This window comes from Taeniopygia guttata, chromosome 29 (assembly GCF_048771995.1).
Source record: "Taeniopygia guttata chromosome 29, bTaeGut7.mat, whole genome shotgun sequence".
Classification (NCBI taxonomy): domain Eukaryota; kingdom Metazoa; phylum Chordata; class Aves; order Passeriformes; family Estrildidae; genus Taeniopygia; species Taeniopygia guttata.
In genome coordinates, this window is record NC_133054.1 from 3514692 (window position 1) to 3536494 (window position 21803).

At 52.8% G+C, this 21803-nt stretch overlaps 1 protein-coding gene and 1 long non-coding RNA gene across 2 annotated transcripts; one reads left to right on the forward strand and one right to left on the reverse strand.

Moving 5' to 3' along the window:
- The first annotated feature begins 743 nt into the window (after positions 1-743).
- ACVR1B (activin A receptor type 1B) lies at positions 744-19589 on the forward strand. The gene is made up of 9 exons (XM_030259451.4): positions 744-916; positions 9768-10007; positions 10933-11181; positions 12279-12509; positions 13122-13289; positions 13814-13970; positions 14450-14574; positions 15193-15323; positions 15884-19589. The coding sequence occupies exons 1-9, from the start codon at positions 793-795 to the stop codon at positions 16007-16009; spliced, it is 1551 nt and encodes a 516-aa protein (XP_030115311.2). The 5' UTR covers positions 744-792; the 3' UTR covers positions 16010-19589.
- LOC140680869 (uncharacterized) lies at positions 18632-21569 on the reverse strand. The gene is made up of 2 exons (XR_012052249.1): positions 18868-21569; positions 18632-18743 (listed from the first exon to the last, which is right to left on the reverse strand). It is a non-coding gene; the product is annotated as an uncharacterized lncRNA (long non-coding RNA).
- Positions 21570-21803: the final 234 nt, after the last annotated feature.

Below are 21803 nucleotides of genomic sequence, written 5' to 3' on the forward strand. Positions count from 1 at the left end.
TCTCCCCCATATCTCCCCCATATCTCCCCCATATCTCCCCCCTATCACACACTTATCTCCCCCATATCTCCCCCATATCTCACACTTATCTCCCCCATATCTCACACTTATCTCCCCCATATCTCCCCCATATCTCACCCCTATCTCACCCTTATCTCCCCCATATCTCCCCCCTATCTCACCCCTATCACACCCATATCTCATCCTTATCACACCCTTATCTCCCCCTTATCTCCCCCATATCTCCCCCCTATCTCACCCCTATCACACACTTATCTCCCCCTTATCTCCCCCATATCTCACCCCTATCTCCCCCTTATCTCCCCCATATCTCCCCCCTATCTCCCCCCTATCTCCCCCCTATCACACCCTTATATCCCCCATATCTCCCCCTATCTCCCCCATATCACACCCTTATCTCCCCCCATCTCCCCCTTATCTCCCCCATATCTCCCCCATATCTCCCCCATATCTCCCCCCTATCTCACCCCTATCTCTCCCTTATCTCCCCCATATCTCCCCCCTATCTCACCCCTATCTCTCCCTTATCTCCCCCATATCTCCCCCCTATCTCACCCCTATCACACACTTATCTCCCCCCCATCTCCCCCCAGCCGGGCTCCCCTCCCTCGTCCCTCCCCTCCCGTCCCGTGTGCGCAGGCGCAGTCTGGCCCCGCCCCTCCCGTCGGCCCCGCCCCTCCCCTGGCCCCGCCCCTCCCCTGGCCCCGCCCCCGCTCCCCCGCCCGCCGGCGCTGCGGCCGCTCCGCTCCGAGGCCGCGGCGCGTCCCCGCCATGGCCGTCCGGGCCGCCCGCCGCCCCGCGGGCCCTCCCGCCGCCCGCCGCTCCCCGCCGCGCCCCGCCGCCCTCCCGCTCCTGCTGCTCCTGCTCCTGGCCGGGCCGCTCGGCGGGGCCCGCGGTGAGTGAGCGGCGGCGCCGGACCCGGCCCGCACCGGGCACAACATGGCGGCGCCCCCGCCCCCGCCGTGAGGGGAGCGGGCAGGGCCGGGGAGGGGTCGTGAGGGGGAGCGAGGGACGATGGAGGGAGCCGGGAGGGAGGCGATGCCGGGGGGCCTGCCCGGGCCTGGGGCAGCGGGCGGCTGTGAGGGGTGAGGCCGAGGGGGATTTTGGACGGGCCTGGGGCGGGGGAAAGGGGGTGAGGGAGGGCTGGGGGTGTGAGAGGCCCTGAGGAGTTTGGGGGCGGTGGGATACAGGGGTGGCTGTTCCAGGGTGCCGAAAAGGACTGGGGTGGGGAGAGGGTTGGAGGGGCCTGGAGGTGCCCCCAAGGCTGTGAGGAGGCCCCAGAGGGGTTTGGGGCGTGGATAGGTGTGGGTGTTTCAGGGTGAAGAGAAGGATTTGGGGGTGGGATCCATGGGGTTAGGGGTTCTGGAAGCAGGGGGGGCTCTGAAGGCATCAAGGACGTGTGTTGGATGTTTAGGGGGTTCAGGCTTGGCCAGGGGTGTGTGGTTTGTGTGAAGCCGAGCTGCTTTGGGGTTTTCCCCCACAGAGGGGATGGAGATGTGTTGGGGAGAGGAGGCAGCAGCAATCGGGGCTGGGGTTGGCTCCCGGTGGCGGGGGATGCTCTGAAGAGGCCTGTGCTCACCTTGGAAGGAGATCTGAGAGCCTTCAGCCTGGTTTTGGGAGACCACGATGGAAATTGGGATTTATGGGTTTCACAGAGGATGGACTTGGGGGTCTCAGAGGTGTTTTCTGGGCTTGTCGTGGAGGTGTGGATCAGCCCAAGGTGGGAAGTGCCACCGTGTTGTTGTGAAACTTCTGGACTTTGTGGCCTCTTCCCATTGTCCTGTGGCCCATGCCGGGGTGAAATGGGCAGCCCCTCGTGCCCTAGAGGTGGCAGTGTGTCTGTAACATCTGCACTTTGGGCTTTTAAGGAAACCTTTCCATACCCTGAGCTTCTGGACTGGAACAACTGTAAATATTTGTTTGGAGGGAGGAAAAACTCTTTGTGTTGGTTGTTTGTTCCGTGTTGATCCTTTTCCTTTCCCTGGCCTGGTTCTGCTGCTCATGGGGGAAGAATGAGGGGTCTCAGCTCTGGGTTTGGGAGGAGCAGGAGGCCTCTGCTGCAGGCTTGAGGCAAGCAGAGGATCTCAGCTCCAGTTTTAGGAAGGAAATTGATTTGGGGTGAACTGGGCCCTTTTCCTCAGAGGAAAAACCTGCCCGAGCATCTCGTGGGGACAGAGGACAGGCTGGTGGCCGCTGCCTCCGGTGTCCAGGGCTTCCCAGAGCAGTCCAGCTCTGAGGCCATCGGGATGATCACTGTTGTGTAACTCGGGTACCTGTTCTGACAGGTTCCACTGTGGAATATTTTTCTCCTCCCCAGCCTCTCAGCGTTTGTGTTCTGCATTCCCACCTGACAGTCGGAGGGTAATAACTGTGTGTGTGTGTGCGGATCTGGGCTTGTTAGAGCACAGAAAATGGCTTCAAACCTCACCTGGGCAGCAGGTGAAGGTTTACCTGGGAGTTCTGGGAATTTGAGAATAGAAATGTGCTTTTGGGAGGAGAGTTTTGCTGTAACCTCAGGTAAAACCCAGCCTTACAAGGGTGTTTCAGCTCCTCTGTGATAAGTGGCAGAGCAGGATCAGATGAGACCCATGGCACGGCTGTTCTCAGGCTTTCGCTTAGGTAAAAGCTGGTGTTTATTAAAAAAAAAATCATAATTAACAAACAGGAAAGGACCAATTGACTGTACAAATCCCCTGGAAACTTGGCGACTCGCGGTGCCTTTGATTTTGGGCTCTATGTGAATGGCTATTGTTTCCGCTCAGTGTGTGCTGAGCGGTTTCATTCAGTGCAAGGTGTGAGCTCAGCCTGGGCTGGAGGGAGTTGCACTCATGGAATGAGGTGCAGGATGGCAGGGATCACCCTGGGAATTGTCCTCTGCTCCAGCAGCCATCATGCACGTTTGGTATGCCGGGGCTGCCCTCGCTATTGTGCCTCATACTGGAGATTTAACAGCTGCTTATTTCGGGAAGGGCTGGGAAAACATCTGAATTTCTGCAGTGCTGGGGAGCCGGGAACCTCTGCGTGCCAGTAAACAGTGCAGACAGCACTTCCCCAGCCCCTTCTTAAAAAAAGAAAAAAAAAGGAAAATAATCAAGGCTCCTTTGCAGAGGGGTGTTGCAGGTCGGCTTTGCTTGAAATAAATAAAAAACTCACCCTGGGGAATAATTCTGGGGCAGCAGATTTTATTATTAACACCTGCTTCAAATATTTACCCAGTTAAATCAGGCAAACTCTGCGTGGTCCTTCAGTTATATCCTACAACTTTCCAAGAAAGCTTTTCTCTAACTGGAAATTCAAAACAGTGTCCAACAAGCATTCCTGAACTCGTCCAGCTCCTTGGCCAGACAGCTTGGGTTGTTTTTTTCTTTCCCCTGGATAAGCTGCCAGGAGTGGATGCTCCGGAAATGGCTGTTGCGAAAGGAGCGGAGTCAAACGTCAGTTCTCTTAGCAGCAAGCAAAGTTCACTGGGTGGTGACAGGGGGAATGTGTCCTGCCCTGAGCAGAGCAGGCAGGGATTGCTCCTCCGGGAGGGTTTTACAGGGATGAAATGCTGAGTGGGAGTTCCTTTGTCCTCCTTATTTAAGCCCCTGGCTCTCAGCTGCCCTGTGCTTCTCTTGTGCACCGCTGTTTATTTATTTCTTTTCAGCAGAAGAAGAGCCTTCTCTGCACTTTAAATCCCCTCGATAAAGTCTTGCTGCCTTTTTGTGGCCTTCTTGGAAGTGTGGATTGCTGGATGTGGGAATGTAGACCACATGTTAAACAATGTATTTCCACTCTGGAAAAGCCAATTGCCTGAGAGAAGCCAGGATGGGTCTGAAGTCTTGGAACCTTGATAAACCTGGGCATCAGGTGTGCAGGCTGTTCTTCCCCAGCACCAGTGTGTGTGGTCTGTTGGCTCCTAAACTGGTTTTCTGGCAAATTAAAACACAAAATAGGTGTCAGACCAGAGCCCAGAGAGGGAATGGGGAGCTGTGTGTCCGTGTTCTAGGTGGAAGAGCAACAGCAGAAACATCAAGGCTTCTTCTAATTAACCTCTTAATGATGAGACTCCTCTCAATTCCTTATTTACAATTCATTCAGAAGCTCTTTTGTGTTCCTGGAGTAGATGCAGGGAGAGTTCTGCACTTTAAAGCCACATTCTTCCTGCCTTTTTTTCTTTCTTTTTTTTTTTTTTTTCCATTTCGTGTGTTTTCTGGTCAGCCGTTCTGCCTTCACGTCAGGTCCAGCCTGTGCCAGGGGACTGCAGCCAACTCAAAGAAGTTGAGACTCTTACTTCCAACTTGAAATATCCCAGGATAATGCTTAGTTTCTGGATGACTTGCTTTAAAGTGCTTTGTTTTTCATAGTGCTTTGCAGCTAATTTTAACTCCATTTCACGTAGCAGCAGTGGGTCAGTAGATATCATAAGCACCAGCAAGAAGCAAAAGAGAAATGTTTTGATCCAGAACAGGAGGAGAAATTGGAGAGGAAGTGAGATGTAGGGAAGGTGCTCGAGGTGGTGGTGCTGTATCTATGGAAGGGCAGATCCCTGCTCCTTTCTCCAGCTCCTTCATAAGGAAACGGGCAGTGACAGCATCCAGAAGTGGCTAACATTGGATTTTGGAGGCAGTGGGTGCAGGTGAGCTGGCTCTGGTGTTTGGAGGGGACACCTGGGGAGTCACTTTGGACTCGAATGTGTCCCAGCAAGGGATAGAGGGATCCCTGTTGGGGACAGCAAGCAGCACAGCAGTCAGGGTGAATATGAGTATGAAGGGCCATCAAGGTGAGCACAGGGATGGAACACCTCTCCTGTGAGGAGAGGATGGGAGAATTGGGATTGTCAAGCCTGGAGAACAGAAGCTTTGGGGTGACCTGATTGTGGCCTTCCAGTACTTGAAGGGAGTCTGCAAGAAAGATGGAGAAGCTCTTTACAAGGGCCAGGACAAGAGGGAATGGCATCCCACTGCCAGAGGGCAGGGTTAGGTGGGATATTGGGAAGGAGTTTCTCCCTCTGAGGGTGGTGAGGCCCTGGCACAGGATGCCCAGAGAAGCTGGAGCTGCCCCTTCTGTGGGAATGTCCAAGGCCAGGTTGGAGGGGGCTTGGAGCAACCTGAGATAGTGGAAGGTGTCCCTGCCCATGGCAGTGGGGTGGAACAAAATTAATTTTAAGGTCCCTTCCAACTCAAGCCATTCCAGGATTCCTTGGTAATATAATGGAAAGTAAATCTTGATTCTTTAAAGCCTTCATCAGATGGCTCAGTATCCCCTCATCATTGCCTCTGGGAAAGGGAGCTGGTTGTTTCCTTGGAGCTCTGTTCCATTATCCAGCTGAACAAGGAGCACACAGGGACTCGTGGACACACCTCAGCTCCCTCACCACGAGGGAATGGATATTGTTCCTAACCGTGTGTGATACAGGCTGCTCTTTATTTTGGCACAGCACAGAGCCAGACACTGACAGGTATTTCTTTCTTCCAAGCATGTTTACACACGTCCCTCTTCATTAAAGCATCCGAAGAAGCAGCAGAGCTACAGAGCCAATTGTTCCCCGTTTCTGTTGCTAACATTATGCTGCTGTAGCATGAAACTGGTGCTCCCAGAGTGGGGCTCATTAAGTTTGGTGCTGCACAAAGACACAATCAGCTGCAGCTCCTGTTCCAGAGCCTTGGAAAGGCTCAAAGTCAGGGGAATCATTCTTCCAGCCTCGATTCAAATGGTTGAAAAAGAACAGCAGCTACAATCCCTGCAAAAATCTGTTTATCTGGTAAATATGTGGGTGGTTATTGGCAATTTTACCAATGATCATCTTCAGGTTAATTATCCTCATACATATTGATCAGGTAGATTTCAGCCCTGAGAAAATGGCATCTTTCTTAGGCACAGCTTCGGGAGATGCTGGAAAATGTATTCCAAAAGGTGGTTAACACCATTGCAGGAGATTCTGCTGTGAAACTTTCCTCTGTCTAGCTGCAGAGACATCTTGACACATGCAACTCCGTGTGAGAATAAATACGTGCAAAATGAGCTCAGAGAGTTGCTGGGAAAGGAGGAGAAATGTTCTTTGCCTGTCAGAGCTCAGTGTTTGAGTCTCCCTGGAGCACAGAGCTCAAATCTACAGCCCCCCACCTGTTTGTTTGGATCCATTTTGGGAATGCAGGTTGCTTTTAATGGGGGGATTTGGAGGGAGAGAGCCAGCCTTTGCTTTTTTCCTTTTTTCTGTGGTTGATGCAGGGGGATATGGACACCTCTGTGCCCCAGCATCCTTTCAGAGCTGGGACTGTGACCTGGCAACCTCGTGGGGAGCAGAACCAGCTCTTGGGCTTGAAGGAGTCAAACCCTGGGCTGGGATAGTGGAAGATCAAGGAGAGGTCACTCAGAACTGCCAATAAACAAATAATTTTTTGTTTATTGTCAATGCTGAGTGACCTCTGCGGTTTTGAGGAAGAGCAGTGGGGCCCAGCCTCGGATCGAATCTCAGCAAGGTTCGCTCCAACCTGCTCCATCCCTCCAGTGAGAACAAAGCTTTTCATGCACAGGATGTGCAGCTGAATGTTGGGCTTGTTCAGGCAGTGTCTCTGGAGGGCTGGGCCGGGCTCGGGGTGTTGGTGTGGGGAGCAGATCGAGGCTCTGCTCCAGCTCCAGCACCTTCCATGCAGACGCATCCCCGGGCGCTCTGCGAGGGGGGAACATGCCACCCCAGCCCCAGCTCTGGGAACTGCTCTTTGTTTCCCTTCACCCCATCCATTTCCTTCAGCCCAGGCGGTTTTTTTATTAAGTAGATTATACGTTTGGCTCAATAGGAGCTTTTCTTCCCGAAGGAAAAAGAATGCTGTTGGCATGAAAAATCCTTTTAGCCACTCCTGTCTCCTGCTTTGCCCCGGCTGCTCTCGAGAGCACCCAGGAGATACCAGCGGGGGGCTCTGCTTCCCTGCCCACCTTCTGTCACCCACCCAAGGGCAAACAACAGTTGCTTTTTCCTGGCTTCTGATAAGTTTCTGATGGAAGAATTTGCATTTCTGGTTAAGCAAACTGGAGTTACTGGACCCGCATGAGTTGCTCTGTAATTCTCTTTGCCAGGAGCTTCCCAGTGAGCCCCGGTGCAGACAGGCCTTTCCTCCCTGGCACACACAGAAAATTGGAGCGTTCCTGCCTGCAGCCTGGAGGTTCTGGCCAACAATACCTGGAAAGCCCCTCAAGGGTCTGTGATGAGAGGTGGAGAGAAGGACAGTCATGTGCTGAAGGCTCCATTCTCTTTGTTCTAGCTGCTCTCTGACCCTGGGGATTTTTGAGGTGCAAACATAAGAATTACAGTTTAAAAAGAGCAGTTGTCTCAGAGGAGAAACAGGGTGAGGTGAAGCCATGGGGCATCCTCCTCCTTCAGCAGGAAATTTTAGTTTTCTGCACAGAGCAGATAAGGATCTCACTCTGTCTCCAAGCTGGGGCTCTGGTATCATACCTTGCAGGTAAACTGATTTTTTTGGTTGTTTTTTAATCCTACAGATGAGACTGAGCAGACACGACCTGCCTCTCTGCTTTCACTCTCAAAGGCATGCTCAGTTTCAGACCAGATAATTCACTCAGAAGTTTACAAAACCAGTTTTATTAGTGCATTGAAGTGTTTTGTTTGCTTTGTAGCTTCTGGAAGCAAAACTGCCACAGCCTAAATCTTGGAATTGAGACCTCAAAAATGAGTCTAACAGGAACAAAGTTCAGTTTTGTTGTATCTAAATCAAACTGAAAAGAACCTACATAGTGAAATGTGTGTGGGTTAAATGTTTTTAATTTGTACCTCGAGCTTTTGATAAGTAATAAGGGAGATGCTTTAAAAGACCATTTCCTTTTAAGTAGACATGAAGGCAGGAATGTGCCCTGGGTGCTCTTTGGCATCTCAGATTTCCATAAAACATCCTTTATCACCAACCTTTGTTCTCTCAAGTGTATGTATTTTTCAGAATTGTCTTTTCTGCACTCTGCTGACCATGGGAGAACACTGATCTTGGAGCTGTTCGAAGTGCATGTTAGTGAAGGTTTTTTTTTTTCCTTTTATTATAACATTTCCTCTCAAAATCTTCAGAATCTATGGATGTTCTCCACCCTTCTCAACACAGATCAGTCTGAAAGTCTTCCCTGTCCGTTTTCTGTCCCATGCCTGTGCTGAGCACCTGGTAATTAGCTCCATTTACTCGAGATGCTTTTTAAAGGTGTCTCACTCAACAGCTTTTGATCAGTTACAGAATCATGAAATATCCTGAGTTGGAAAGGGTCCACCAGAATCATCCAGTCCAATTCCTGGTCTTGTGCAGACATCCCAAAATCTCACTCTGGGCATCCCTGGCAGCGCTGTCCAAACACTCCTGGAGCTGTGGCAGCCTCGGGGCTGTGCCCCTTCCCTGGGGAGCCTGGGCAGTGCCAGCACCCTCTGGGGGAAGAACCTTTCCCTGATGCCCATCCCAAACCTCTCCTGACACAGCTCCAGACGTTCCCTTGGCTCTTGTCACTGGCTTTTCACTGCAGTTTTGAATCTGTTGATTCCAAACTAACCAGCACCCACATTCAGCCCATCTGAAACAGCTCACAACAGCAGCTGGAAAAGGAGGAGCAGCGTCCAGAGAGAATTAAGTGAATAGTAATGCAATTAGCCTGATTGATTTACCCAGGTCTCTGGGATAAGGGCTAATGGGTGTCTTCCTCCTAAAGGAGCCCTGAGTAAATCAGGACCAGCTTGTTTTTCATTAAGCTTAGGGTAAAATGGCCCCACACCACAAGTGTGGAGGGTGACTTTGTGTGTGACTTCACACTGAGAGGATTTAGATCAGCCTGGCCAGAGTTAACTGTGGCACTTGTATCTTTTCAAACCCCTCTTCACACCCTCCCTACCTGAAAGCCCATTTCTGCAGCGGGTAAGGACATGTTTTGGATTCCCTCTGGGAAGGCTGGGAGAGCTGATGAAAGCTGGTGAAAACCCAGCCTGCTGCTAAACAAGCCCCACCCTTCTTCTTGACATTGTTGGATTCCTCTTTGTTCCCAAGGATGGCAAGGCCTGGGGATTTGCTTATAGTTTTTCAGGCAGCTTGAGAAAACTACAATGACAGCTGGGAGGTGGAAAAATGTGGGAATCTGCCTCAGAGTTTCTCCTTCTCTTTATCCAAATAATCTTTGTGGAGAGCAGGCAAAAAGCCAGGAATTTATTTGACCCAAGGTAGTGTCTCGGATCAGGAAAGCAGTTATTAAATAAGTGGCTGATCTAGCTGGGTGTGCACGCTTGGCTCGTGGGGTTGGTTTGGCCTCTGCCAGCTGCTCCTTGTCTCTGTGAGCTGGGGTGGTTGTCCCTTGCCAGCCCACATTAGGCAGCTGCAGGGAGCCTGGACAGTCAGCCCAGGTGGAGTCAGGTCAGTCAGTTTGAGTAATTGCTGCTTTTTGGGTTGAGTCTGACCCGAGGTTGGGCTGGGAGAGGATCTCGGTCAGATCTCGCCCGGTTTGCAGGCATGACTTGGGTCATGGCTGGTGGTGATTGCAACAGGGGCAGGCAAAGGGCTGCCTGGACAGGCACCTCCTGGAAAGGCTCCTCTGCCTCCACAGTCTGTTTCATGCCGAAATTGGATTCTTGCAGGTCTGGAATACAGAGTATGACTTGTGTTGTTTGCAGAGCCGGTTCTTCCAGGGCTTGAGAGCTGCCCTTCTGAAATGGAGAATTTAAAGAAGGTTTCCTCTCGTTCAAGCATCTGCTCTCTGTGGGTTTTAAGGGGTTGATCTTGTTTTGATTTCAGCTTTGACATGTCTGTGCTCTGACTGCAAACAAGCCAACTCCACGTGTGAGACGGACGGTGCCTGCATGGTCTCAGTATTCAACCTGGATGGTGTCAAACACCACGTTCGGACCTGCATTCCTGAGGCAAAATTGATTCCTGCTGGGAAACCCTTCTATTGTCTGAGTTCAGAGGATCTGCGTAATACTCACTGCTGCTACTCCGATTTTTGCAACAAAATTGATTTAATGGTTCCCAGTGGTAAGTAGAGAGTCAGATAAATCATGTGTTTGAAGTGGGAGGAGAGGAGCTATCTGTTTGGGATTGGCAATTTGGAGTTCTCGGCCCTGTTTTCACTTCTTCCCTTCAGTTGCTGCATGAACTTGAGCACTGGATTTATTTCCTTCATCTGTAAAGTGGAAATAACAAACTACTTCAAATTCAAATGGGAATGTGTATGTTCCCTTTGTCACTGAGCTGGCCCTGCCTTTATCAGCTGGTGTTGCTTTCCTTCCAAGATTCCAAATCTTTTTAGTGCTGAGCACAAGTAGAGGAACACTGCAGCAGCTTCAGAGCAAAGTGTGTGGGGAGGAAGGTGCCTGTGTTCAGAACACAAGGGAAGCAGCCCTGCCTCTGAGTGAGGGCGTGGGAAACTTCTGCTTCTCATCCCTGGGACAGAGAGGGCATGTGGTGCTTCCTCACACCTCCTACTTTCTGTTTTGGGCTGGTTTTTAGTGGGTGCTGGGAAGACTGCAGAGTCATTTTCCTTGGGAGCAGTGGGGAGGTCTCATCTGTGCTCAAAACAACAAATAATTGCTGTCAGGTACAAGTTCACTGGCTGTTGCAGGGCGAAAGGAAAGAGGGAGCAGGGAGCCCTGGCTGACTGGTTGCGTTCAAGTGGAAGGTGAACTGCAGGCTGTTCTGGAAAATCAGCCCAGAACACACTCCTGTCTAAAAGAGTGAATGAACAGCCCACAATCCCTGATCCCACAATTGCAGCTCCATTTTCTTTTTGGGGTTTCAGCTGCATTTTGCCTGCCTGATGATCAGCCCCACCTTAATACTGTTTGATGTGTCCCCAGGCTAAAATTTTCCAGGCTCTGAGAGAACAGTAAAACACACAAAGTCCTCAAAGCAAGGGTAATTCTCTCAAAATGTCTGTTTTTCTCCTCCCTTTCCTCCCAAGGCCACCTGAAAGACAATGAGCCCCCGTCAAGCTGGGGTCCCGTGGAGCTGGTGGCGGTGATTGCCGGGCCCGTGTTCCTTGTGTTTGTTGTCATGATCATCGTGGTCTTCGTGTTCCATCACCACCAACGGGTCTATCACAACCGCCAGCGGCTGGACATGGAAGATCCTTCTTGTGAAATGTGCCTTTCCAAGGACAAGACCTTGCAGGATCTGGTCTATGATCTCTCCACCTCCGGCTCTGGCTCAGGTATTGCGAGACGGAGGGACGTGACCAGTGAGAACTTGTAGTTGTCTCTTTGGGCTAGTGGTTGCCACAGCTTTGGCAGGGCAGCGAGGCTGCTGCCTCGGAGCCTGTTCAGGGGGTCTGTCAGGAGTAACTTGGAGGAATGTTTAAATTCAGTTGTGTGGTGGTCTCATGTCTGTTCAGGTAAGAGCAGTAGTTAAACTCCTCCTTAACTGCAAGAGCAAACAGCTGCATCTGTTCCCAGTTTAGCCTTGGGAACGGGATTTGGGTTGGAAACAGCCATTAACTGCTAACCTGTGCATTGTTGGCTTTCAGAGGAGAATGCAGGGCAGCACCTGCATCAAAGCTGCAGGAAAATGGGGAAGATCCCAGCACATCAACATTTTACAGTGCAAATAGTGCATTTGCACAGCCCATTTCATCCCAAAGAACCCTTGGGTCTTCCCAGGTGGATAATGTGCAATGTTTGCTTCTGTAGCACTTAAAAGGAATCCCCAGAATAGATGGAAAGTCACCATTTAGTGGTGGCTTTGAACTAGGAGGGGTTAAAACATAAAAGGAATTCTGCAGCAGATGGAATCTGTAGGAAAATCCAGAGAGGCAGAGAATGTCACAACCTGGTATTTGACCAGGGAATAAACCTTCAGCAGCACATCTGTTGCTGTATATAAAATACTTGGGATCTCTTCTATGCATGCTGTGGGCAGGTGAGCTCGGTGCTTTCTGTAAGCAATGGCAGCGATGTTGGGACTCCTTTCTTAACAGAAATTTGGGGGAGTTTCTGCTTTTTAGCAGAAACTGACTTCATCCAATTCCATTCTTTGCATATTGAGGCTGCAGTTCCTTTCATCTGTCGTGGAGCAGAAGTTCCCCCACTGCTCCAGGCTGGATCTCTGCTTCAAAGCAAGATGCAGGTGCTGCCCAAGCAGTGGCACATCCCACACAGGAGCTGCCACCATTTCTTGCTTTGGGTCTTGCTCAGGCTCCTAGTTGTTATCTAATGTAGAGCCTGCTGGGTTTGAGGACATTCTTCAGCCTCTGGGGTTTCAGGAGGTTTTCTGCTACCGCAGGGATTCATTTCTTCCATTCCTGGTCCCCAGGCTTGCCTCTGTTTGTCCAGCGGACCGTGGCTCGGACAATTGTCCTTCAGGAGATCATCGGCAAAGGCCGCTTCGGGGAGGTGTGGCGGGGCAGGTGGCGTGGAGGTGACGTGGCTGTGAAGATCTTCTCGTCTCGTGAGGAGCGTTCCTGGTTCAGGGAGGCAGAGATCTACCAAACCGTGATGCTGCGGCATGAGAACATCCTGGGATTCATTGCTGCAGATAACAAAGGTGAGAAGTGCCTCGGGTCTGAGAGCAGAGGCTTCACCACTGTGCACCCAGTTCCAGTGCCTCACCACCCTTTCCAAGGAGTTTTCTCCGATATCCAATCTAAACCTTCCCTGGTGTGACTTTAGGCCATTTCCAGCTGTTGCTTGTTACCCCACCTTGCTCCATCCTCCTGTCAAGAAGTTGAACAGCATGAGAAGGTCACCCCTGAGCCTCCTTTTCTTCAGGTTGAGCCCTCCAGTTCACTCAAGTGCTCTTCAGAAGTTATCCATACCCTTCCCCAGCTCCACTGCCCATCTCTGGTCACACTCCAGCACCTCCACATCTTTCTTGTCATGGGGGACTGAAGCTGATTAAGTTGTCTTCTCTGGGCCTCTACACTGCCCAAAACTGACTCCAGGATTCAAGCTGCTGCCTCACCAGTGCCTTGCACTGGGAGAAAGTTGCTGCTCTGGTCCTGCTGGCCACTCTATGGCTGATTTGAGCCATTTCTTACTTGCCCTTGTTGAGCTGCAGCCTTACGCAGCAGCTCTGCTCTGTCCCAAAAACGTGTGGGATGCTCGGTGGCCATCCCTTCACTGGATCTGCCTGAGCTCCATCTCTTTCCCGTTGCAGATAATGGGACATGGACTCAGCTGTGGCTCGTCTCTGACTACCACGAGCACGGGTCTCTCTTTGACTACCTGAATCGCTACACGGTGACTATTGAGGGCATGATCAAGCTCGCCCTGTCTGCTGCCAGCGGGCTGGCCCACCTGCATATGGAGATCGTGGGCACTCAGGGTAAAAGCTAAATTGGGAAAGGCGTTGGGGATTCTTGAGGGGAGGTTAAAACAGGATTGCTGAAGGGAGCTGGTGTGCGGTGCAGCAAACCCTGCCTGAGTCAGCCTGGCTTCATCTGGTGGTTATCGACCAGAAATAGAGCGATTGCTTTGGCTGGCTGCGAAGTGGGTTAACCTGGCGCTCGCTCCCAGGAGTTATATCACCATTTCACATCCCATCCTAAAATTGGCGCTGCCTGGGTGGGATGTGAGCACAGGCAGAGGCAGAATCACAGACTCCTGACGTCGGAGCCTATGCTGGGATGTGGAGTTTACATCCCTCTTGAGGCCTCTGGGTGCCACTGCATCAGTGGCGCTTCCAAAACACGATTGGAGCCTTTCCCTGCTCCATTCCTTATGAAGCTAAACAGGAAAAAGTGTTGCAACAGCGGGTTTAACGCCCTGAAATCCAGTCCTGCCTCTGTGCCAGTTCGACAAATGGATTTCCCCAGCTTGACCCTTGCTGCTTTTTATTTTGCCTGGTAGGAAAACCTGGGATTGCTCACAGAGACCTGAAATCCAAGAATATTTTGGTGAAGAAGAACGGCACGTGTGCCATCGCTGACCTCGGCCTGGCCGTCCGGCACGACTCCGTCACAGACACGATCGACATCGCACCGAACCAAAGGGTTGGAACCAAACGGTAGGAAAATGCACGTGCAGACATTTGGGTGGCTGCAAATGCCTGAGCTGCAGGTTCAGCACTGGGGGAATTCTCTAAATTTAGCGTTTCCCAGTGTCTTGCAGCGTCAGTTTTGTGCCTGAGTTGATGCCAAAGGGATGTTCCAGGTGTCACCATGCTGGGAGGGGACAGCCCTGTAAACCTGGCACCAGGAGCTCATTTAATACATAGCAACAAGCCTGGCCTCACTAAAGCCTTTGGGACCTTCTGGTGGGAGCCTGATGTAGTTTTGAGACATTTCTACCTGTTTTCCCAGCTTGCTGTTGTTCCTGAGTTATTTTCTTCACTCTCTTAGATCACGGGGCCCAGTTCTGTTCTGATAGTGGCTGTGCCAAGCAGAGCTTTTTCTGCTGTGAAGTGCTGTGTGGGAAAACTGATCATTTACGGTCTTCCAGAGAATTCCCTCTCAGAATGAAAATGTTTTTCCTTTCTCTGTGCAGATACATGGCCCCAGAAGTCTTGGATGAAACCATCAACATGAAGCATTTTGATTCGTTTAAATGTGCTGATATCTACGCCTTGGGCTTGGTCTACTGGGAGATTGCCCGAAGGTGCAACGCAGGAGGTAAAGTCCTGTGTGTGCCAGGGCCAGTGGCCAGGCTTGCTCCTGGCTCTCCCAGCCAGGGGGTTCCACTGATCAGGTGTTTGGGAGGTTTGAGGGCGAGCAGGGCTGTGGGAGGTCATGTCCCTGTGTGTTGTCACCAATGGAGGTAACAAAAGTGACCCACGACTGCTGCTAAGCCCAGGCAGTATTGGGTCAAGGGTGTTGGTGCTCCCAGCGGTGGCTGATGTTCCTTGGATGGATTTTCAGGAAGTGGTGGTGCTGGTTGGTGGGGAACTCCCCCAGATCAGTATAAATGTCTCGGCACGTGCAGCTGCAGCATCATCCCACGTGTGACAGTCCCGCTGCCACGGAGGTTCAGTGACCCTGGCGCCTTGCTGGGAGGTGTTGATCCCAGCCTGCTGACTCCGTTCCAGTTTAGGCAGCTGCATTTTATTTCCCTGAATTTTTCTTGTGAACTCCAATTCCAGATTCTTCATTTCTGTTCTAAATAACTGCAAAGTGTTGACGCATCTCAGCAGTGAGTCATGGAGCCCAAAGCTCTATCCGTCTGCCTTTAGCAAGCACAGTGGCCACGCTCCCTCTTCCCAGGAATTTGATTTTCCCTGCTCTGCCTTTCAGGTATCCATGAGGAGTATCAGCTTCCCTACTATGACCTTGTACCCTCTGATCCTTCAATTGAGGAGATGCGGAAGGTTGTGTGTGACCAGAAATTACGGCCAAACATCCCAAACTGGTGGCAGAGCTACGAGGTAAGGTCTGCTTTCATCTCTGTGTCCCCTTCCCCTCCTCTGAGGAAAGGCTGAGAGAATTGGGATTGTCCAGCCTGGAGAACAGAAGCTTTGGGGTGACCTGATTGTGGTCTTCCAGTATTTGAAGGGAGTCTGCAATAAAGAAGAGGGGGAGAATCTTTACAAGGAGTTCCAGGACAAGAGAGAATGGATTCCCAATGCCAGAAGGCAGGGTTAGATGGGATATTGGGAAGAAATTCTTCCTTGTGAGGGTGGTGAGGCCCTGGCATAGGCTGCCCAGAGAAGCTGGGGCTGCCTCTTTCCTGGGAGTGTCCAAGGTTGGAGGGGGCTTGGAGCAACGTGGGATAGTGGAAGGTGGAGTGAGATGGGCTTTAGGGTCTCTTCCAACTCAAACCTTTCCATGATTTCTCCCAGGATGAGGTAACAAGTACTGTAAGATACGCTCTGATTTTGGGGGATGTGGAGGCTGTGTCAGTGCCCAGACAGAGCAGCAGCCTGGCAGACCCTCGTGGGCTCAGGGGAAGAGCAGAGCGCTGACATTTCTGTTGTTTCTTGCCCAGGCACTACGGGTGATGGGCAAGATGATGCGAGAGTGCTGGTACGCCAACGGAGCAGCTCGGCTCACTGCCCTCCGCATTAAGAAAACCCTCTCCCAGCTCAGCGTCCAGGAAGATGTGAAAATTTAGGCTCTGAGCCTCAGCAGGAGGAAACTGCACAGGAGATGCTGTGCTAGAGTAGATATGTGATGGAGGCCTACCTCGTGTTTCAGCCCAACCTACTGCTACAACCAGACAGCGGGACCTGCAGGCTGCTAGGCAGGGGGACGGAGCCTACGGAACCGCTCTCTTCCCTGCTTGGGTATGAAACAATCCAAAACCTTTTTGTGATCACCTCCTGAGAGCGTGGAGACTTGAGAGGGACTTCATCCGAGGGATCTCAGCCATGATCGTAACTTTTTGTTCCTGTAAAGGAAATCCCTGTAAAGTTCAGTGTGCGTTGAGCACCCGTTGGTGGGGCCGGAGCCAGCCCCGGGTGCTTGGTGCCGGGAGCAGGAAGGGAAAGGGAAGGTTTTCTTGCCGTACTCTCGAGGATTTTTCCAGGGACTGGCACGTTAATGCAGAAAAAGCAAAACAAATGGTGCTCTCTTCCAAGAGGCTGAGCCGGAACAGTTGATCAGCTTCACAAAACCGTTCTCCCTCCTTTTCTTAAGCTTGAAAAAGTCCAAGTGAGCGCCCTGACGGCCGTCGGGGCGCGCCGGTGTCTGCATGCGCAAGGTGCGCGTGTCCCCGTGCCTGGTCATCTCCTCCATAGCCGTGCGGTGTCTGCCTGTGGGTGGCTCATCTCTGTCCGTGCTTCCTGTGCATGTGCAAATCTCGAGTGTCCCGTTCGTGAGCTGTTGCGCTGGTGCTCTCCGTGCTGAGTCGTGAGCGTCGTGGAGCTTGGACAGGCTGCTGCAGAGCGGAGCCCCGGCTCCCCGACGGGCGCCGCGGCCGTGCTGACCCCGCCGCCGGCTGCCACAACGTCCCATCAGGTTGCCTCACTGCCACCCTTTCCCTTTTTTAAGATGAAACAAATAAGGAACTGAGAATCACTCCTGGAATCCAGGTTTTTTTTGTCCTGAGCCCCTGGGGTTTGTAATTCGGGGTAGTGGGGAGCTGATTGTGTCAGAGGTGGAGCAGGCGCTGTGGCTGGCACGTGGGGAAATGCAGGACTCGGTTCTCCTGGGAACACAATTCCCAGCTCCAGCACCCCGGCAGGTCTCTGGGGGCCTGATGATGCAGTGCTGCAGGCTGGGGACAGAGTGGCTGGACAGTGGCCAGGCAGAAATGGACCTGGGGGTACTGGTTGGCAGCTGACTCAACATGAGCCAGCAGTGTGCCCTGCTGGCTGAGAAGGCCAGTGGCTCCTGGCCTGGGTCAGGAATAGTGTGGCCAGCAGGAGCAGAGAGGTCATCTCTGTACTCAGCACTGGTTGGGCAGCACCTCGAGTGCTGTGCCCAGTTCTGGACCCTCAGTTTAGGAAGGACACTGAGGGCCTGGAGCATCCAAAGAGGCTGGTGCCCTGTGAGGAACGACTGAGGGAGCTGGAGTTGTTTAGCCTGGAAAAAAGGAGGCTCAGGGGAGACCTTATCACTCTCTCCAACTCCTGCAAGGTGGTTGTAGGCAGGTGAGGGGTTGGTCTCTGCTCCTAGACAACCGCTGACAGAACAAGAGGACACAGCCTTAAGCTGCCCCAGGGGAAGTTTAGGTTGGACATGAGAAGAAATTCCTTCACTGAAAGAGGGACTGGATGCTGGAATCGTCTGCCCAGGGAGGTGCAGGAGTCACTGTCCCTGGACATGTCTGAAAATGACTGGTCATGGCACTCAGTGCCGTGGTTTAGTTGATGAGGGGGTGTTAGGTTAGGTCATAGGTTGGACTTGATGATCTCACCGGTCTTTTCCAACCTGGCTCATTCTGTGATTCTGTGATCTGAGTGCTGGGGGTGCTCTGCACCTCCCAGAGGTGCTGGGCAGGATCTGACAGCAGGTGTGGGCTGGGAAATCAACATCCATCTTTTTAATATAGGTGTATAAATATCTCCTAATGTGGAAGTGGCTGTGTCTCAGTGTGGGGTGGGGGGATCTGCATGGGTTTTCTTTTGATTCAATGCCGAATCCAGGTGAGGGAGAGGTGGGGTGACTGCAGAGACTCTGGAAGTGAGGGCTGTGGCTGCCCTGATGACTTTGGCAGTCAGGAAGAGCCGTGGTGTGGAGGTCAGTGTCTGTAGTAGAGAACTCTGAAGCCATAACTTTTAACTGGAGTGGTTTTGATTATTATTTTTTTAATTATTATTGTTATTATTATTATTATTGTTGTTGTTGTTTTCTGGGAGGGTCTGGATTTTAACTTTTTTGAATATTGTTAATTCTTTCTAAGAGCAGAAAAACAATCTCTAATTATTACCTCTTGACCTGTTGGTTTGTAAAGAAATCACTGAAAAAAAAAAAAAAAAGAGAAACAACCAAATGCACAGCTCGATTTACACTGGAACTGTTTCTACTCTGACCTTGCTCCTGCTCTCTAAGGTGAGGTTTCATCTCTGCTCTGGCTGCCAGGGTTGTTTTTATTTCAGTCCCTCTGTTCTTGCTGTCTGTGTCCCTGTCCATGTGTCCCTCTCTCCTGATTCCCTGTGTGTCCGTGACCTTGTACAGAGTGAGGAATGTGGTTTTTGAATCATGGTAGGAGCCGTTTTGCATCCCCCGAGGAGTTTTTGGCAGCGTGGATCTGCTGTGGGAGCAGGGATGGGGATCCCCTGTCCCTTCCCAGCTTGTCCTGAGTCACATCTCAGCCAGAAGTTCCCACATGCACGTGTCCCTTAAACCTGCATTTAGAGGGGGGCACTTGCAAGCCCTAAATGCAGATTTCACCCAGTTAAACCCTCACTTAGAAGCCAAGGGGGGCACTTGCAAGCCCTAAAAGCAGATTTCACCCAGTTAAACCTGCACTGAGAAGCCGAGGGGAGCACTTGCAAGCCCTAAAAGCAGATTTCACCCAGTTAAAACTGTCAGAAGCCAAGGAGGGCACTTGCAAGCCCCGAGGAACTCCCAGGCCGTTGGAACAGGAGCTGGGGCAGCCGGGGGGGCCGTGGCACAGCTCTGGGTACTTGAGGCTCTCCCTGGCTCTCCCATCCCGGTGCCCACGGGCGGCTCGGGAACTCGCACTGAACTCGCCCCCTCCAACTGTAGCCACACTGCACCTGCCTCAGCGCCAAACCAAACAGGGGTGGGCAAGGGATGAGGCCAGGGCACGTCCCTGGCAGCAGGATTTTAGGGAAAGCCTTGTTTCGGGAGAGATGGGGAAAAGCCAGCGGGAGGAACGCTGACCATGTAGCATTTACACAGCACTTTTCATGCAAACCGGTGCCCGGGGGCGCCAGTGCTTGCCGAGCTGCCGGGGGAATCGCTGCCTGCCTCCAAAAGTTGCAGCAGCTCTGGGCAAAAGCAGCATTCGAGGCAGTTCCGAGGGGAGCCCGGTGCAGGACAAGGAGGGGGGGGTCCATCAGCGGTACGTGGCTGCAGGACAGAACTCTTGGTACTTCTCTGCCCCTTTGATTTGTTTGGTTTTGTACATTTTCTTAGCAAAGGACTGTAAGAAAATAGCCACTTAGCCACTTTACCTCTTCAGTATGCAAATGTACATACGGTGTAAGATAGGAAATCTTTTGTTTAATATAAAACCAGGCTGTCGATTTCTGCTGTACATTATTAAAAGTTTGTTTTATTCATGTGAGGTGTTGCGATCTCAATTCACTGGGAGGGGTGGGAATTGCAGGGCACAGCTCAGTCCCTCAGAGAGGGGTTTGGGGAGGGGGGGGCTCATCCCTTACAGCTAGAATAAACTCTTAGGAATCCTGGTCAAAACATTTTCATGTTGAATATTCCCATTTTTAGTGAATATGCAGCTTCCAACACCCACCAAGCACTCGGGAGGTGCCACCAGCAAAGTGGAGGTGAGATGAAGAGGCGGCAGGTGGGATTTTCCACCCATGCAGGGATGAGCAGCTGAACTTGGGGCTCCCACTCTGGAGACAGGCACAGAGCAGGAGGGGTCACAGAGAAGAAATACCCTGGAGATCCCCTCCGAGCATCCCTGGGGGTGTGGTGGGCACAGTGGGCATCTCCCTGGAGCATCTCAGAGTCTCCACATCGACCCACTTCAAGGAGAGATAAATCCCACAGCAAACCACCCCCCATGCCCCTACAAAATCCTGTTTGCTCCGAGGGTAAATGGTGCTGCGTGAACTGCCCCTACTAATTCCTTAATTAGAGCCTCCTGCAAATGAGTCTGTTGTGAGCGGATCAAGGGGGAAATCTGCCGAGGCCTGGGGTTCCCCCGGGCTCAGACAAGGTGGGGAGGGGGAGGCACCATCTGGGCTTGTCCTTCCTCATGCCCAGCTTTGTCTGAAGCTCCTGCTGTGGTCCCCAGGAAAATCCAGCCCCATCCTGGAAACGTGGGCAGCAGAGGGATGAGAGTAAGGGGAATTTTAAAGCAAAACCTGTCTGCTCCTCTAGGAGATGGAACGGGAAAACAGTCTGGGGTGGCTGCAGCCGAGGGGCCAAGTCATTACCAGATTTTGGGAACAAGACGGGCTGTTCCTGTTGGTTCCCGGTGGTTTGGTGACTCAGGGTCGGTGGTGGGCTCAATCCCATCGTTTCCCCAGCGCTTCCAGCCCGGAGCAGCTCTGCTCCTGGAGCAAACTTGTCTCCTGGGAACCTCAGGCCAGGCTGTGGGCGGGAGGTTTGGGTGGAACGCCAGCGGGATTGTTACGATTTTCATTTTTTTTGGCAAATTTTAAACAAACATTTGGGCAAAGCTCTCAACTCCGGCTGGAAAATTCCCGCTGCCTCCCGCCGGGGCGCACCGAGGAGCTGCCGGAGCCTTTCGATGTGTCCGCAGCAGCCACCGCGGCTGCCTCCGGGAATTGTTCTGTGTCCCAGCTCAGCGCAGCAGAGATCCCGCAGGAACGATTTCAATCCCTCCGGCTGCCCCCGCTGGGAGCCGGCCCGGGGGCTGGGGCCACCCCTGCCCAGCTCCTGCCTCCTGCTAAATCCCAAATGCGGCTTTGGCCGCGGGTGGTGGCGGCTGTCGGGGAGCGCAGAGCGCGGCATTGCTTCTGCTCTGGGAAAAACCCGCCGGTTTCTCCCCAAATCATCCCTGGGGTGATCCCTGGGAACCCTCCTTGGCACCCCACGGTGCCTCCCGTGACATTCCCAGCAGCATCCCACCCTGCACCCTCAGGATCCCGCCTACCCCAGGTTCTACTGCCCCAAGAAGCGCCCAGACCTCCGCGCTGAACCCCGTGGTGTCCCTGAGGATGCGCCCACGCAGGACCCTCCTTCTAGACCCCCCCGCTGGACTCCCTGTGCAGAACTGCATGAAAGGCCCTCCCACTGGACCCCACGGGGTCCCAGAGCAGGACCCCACGCTGAACCCCCCTGTGGATCCCCAGAGGGTCACCGAGCAGGACCCCAGGTGGAATCTTTCCCCTGGACCCCCACGGGATCCCTAAGCGGGAACCCAAATTGTTTCATCCTGCTGGACGCCACCTCGGGACCTCCATGGGGTCCCCGAGCAGGACCCTCACACCGGACCCCACCCCGGACCTCCATGGGGTCCCCGAGCAGGACCCTCACACCGGACCCCCCCCAGACCTCCATGGGGTCCCCAAGCAGGACCCTCACACCGGACCCCCCCCAGACCTCCATGGGGTCCCCGAGCACCCGAGCAGGACCCTCACACCGGATCCCCCTTGGTTCTCCATGGGGTCCCCAAGCAGGACCCTCACACCGGATCCTGCCTGGCTCTCCATGGGGTCCCCGAGCACCCGAGCAGGACCCTCACACCGGATCCCCCCTGGACTCCGCGTGGTCCCGACTCGGGGCCCGGGCCCGGAGCGATGCCGGGCACCGCCGGACACCGGGCGTGGTCTGTCTCCAAA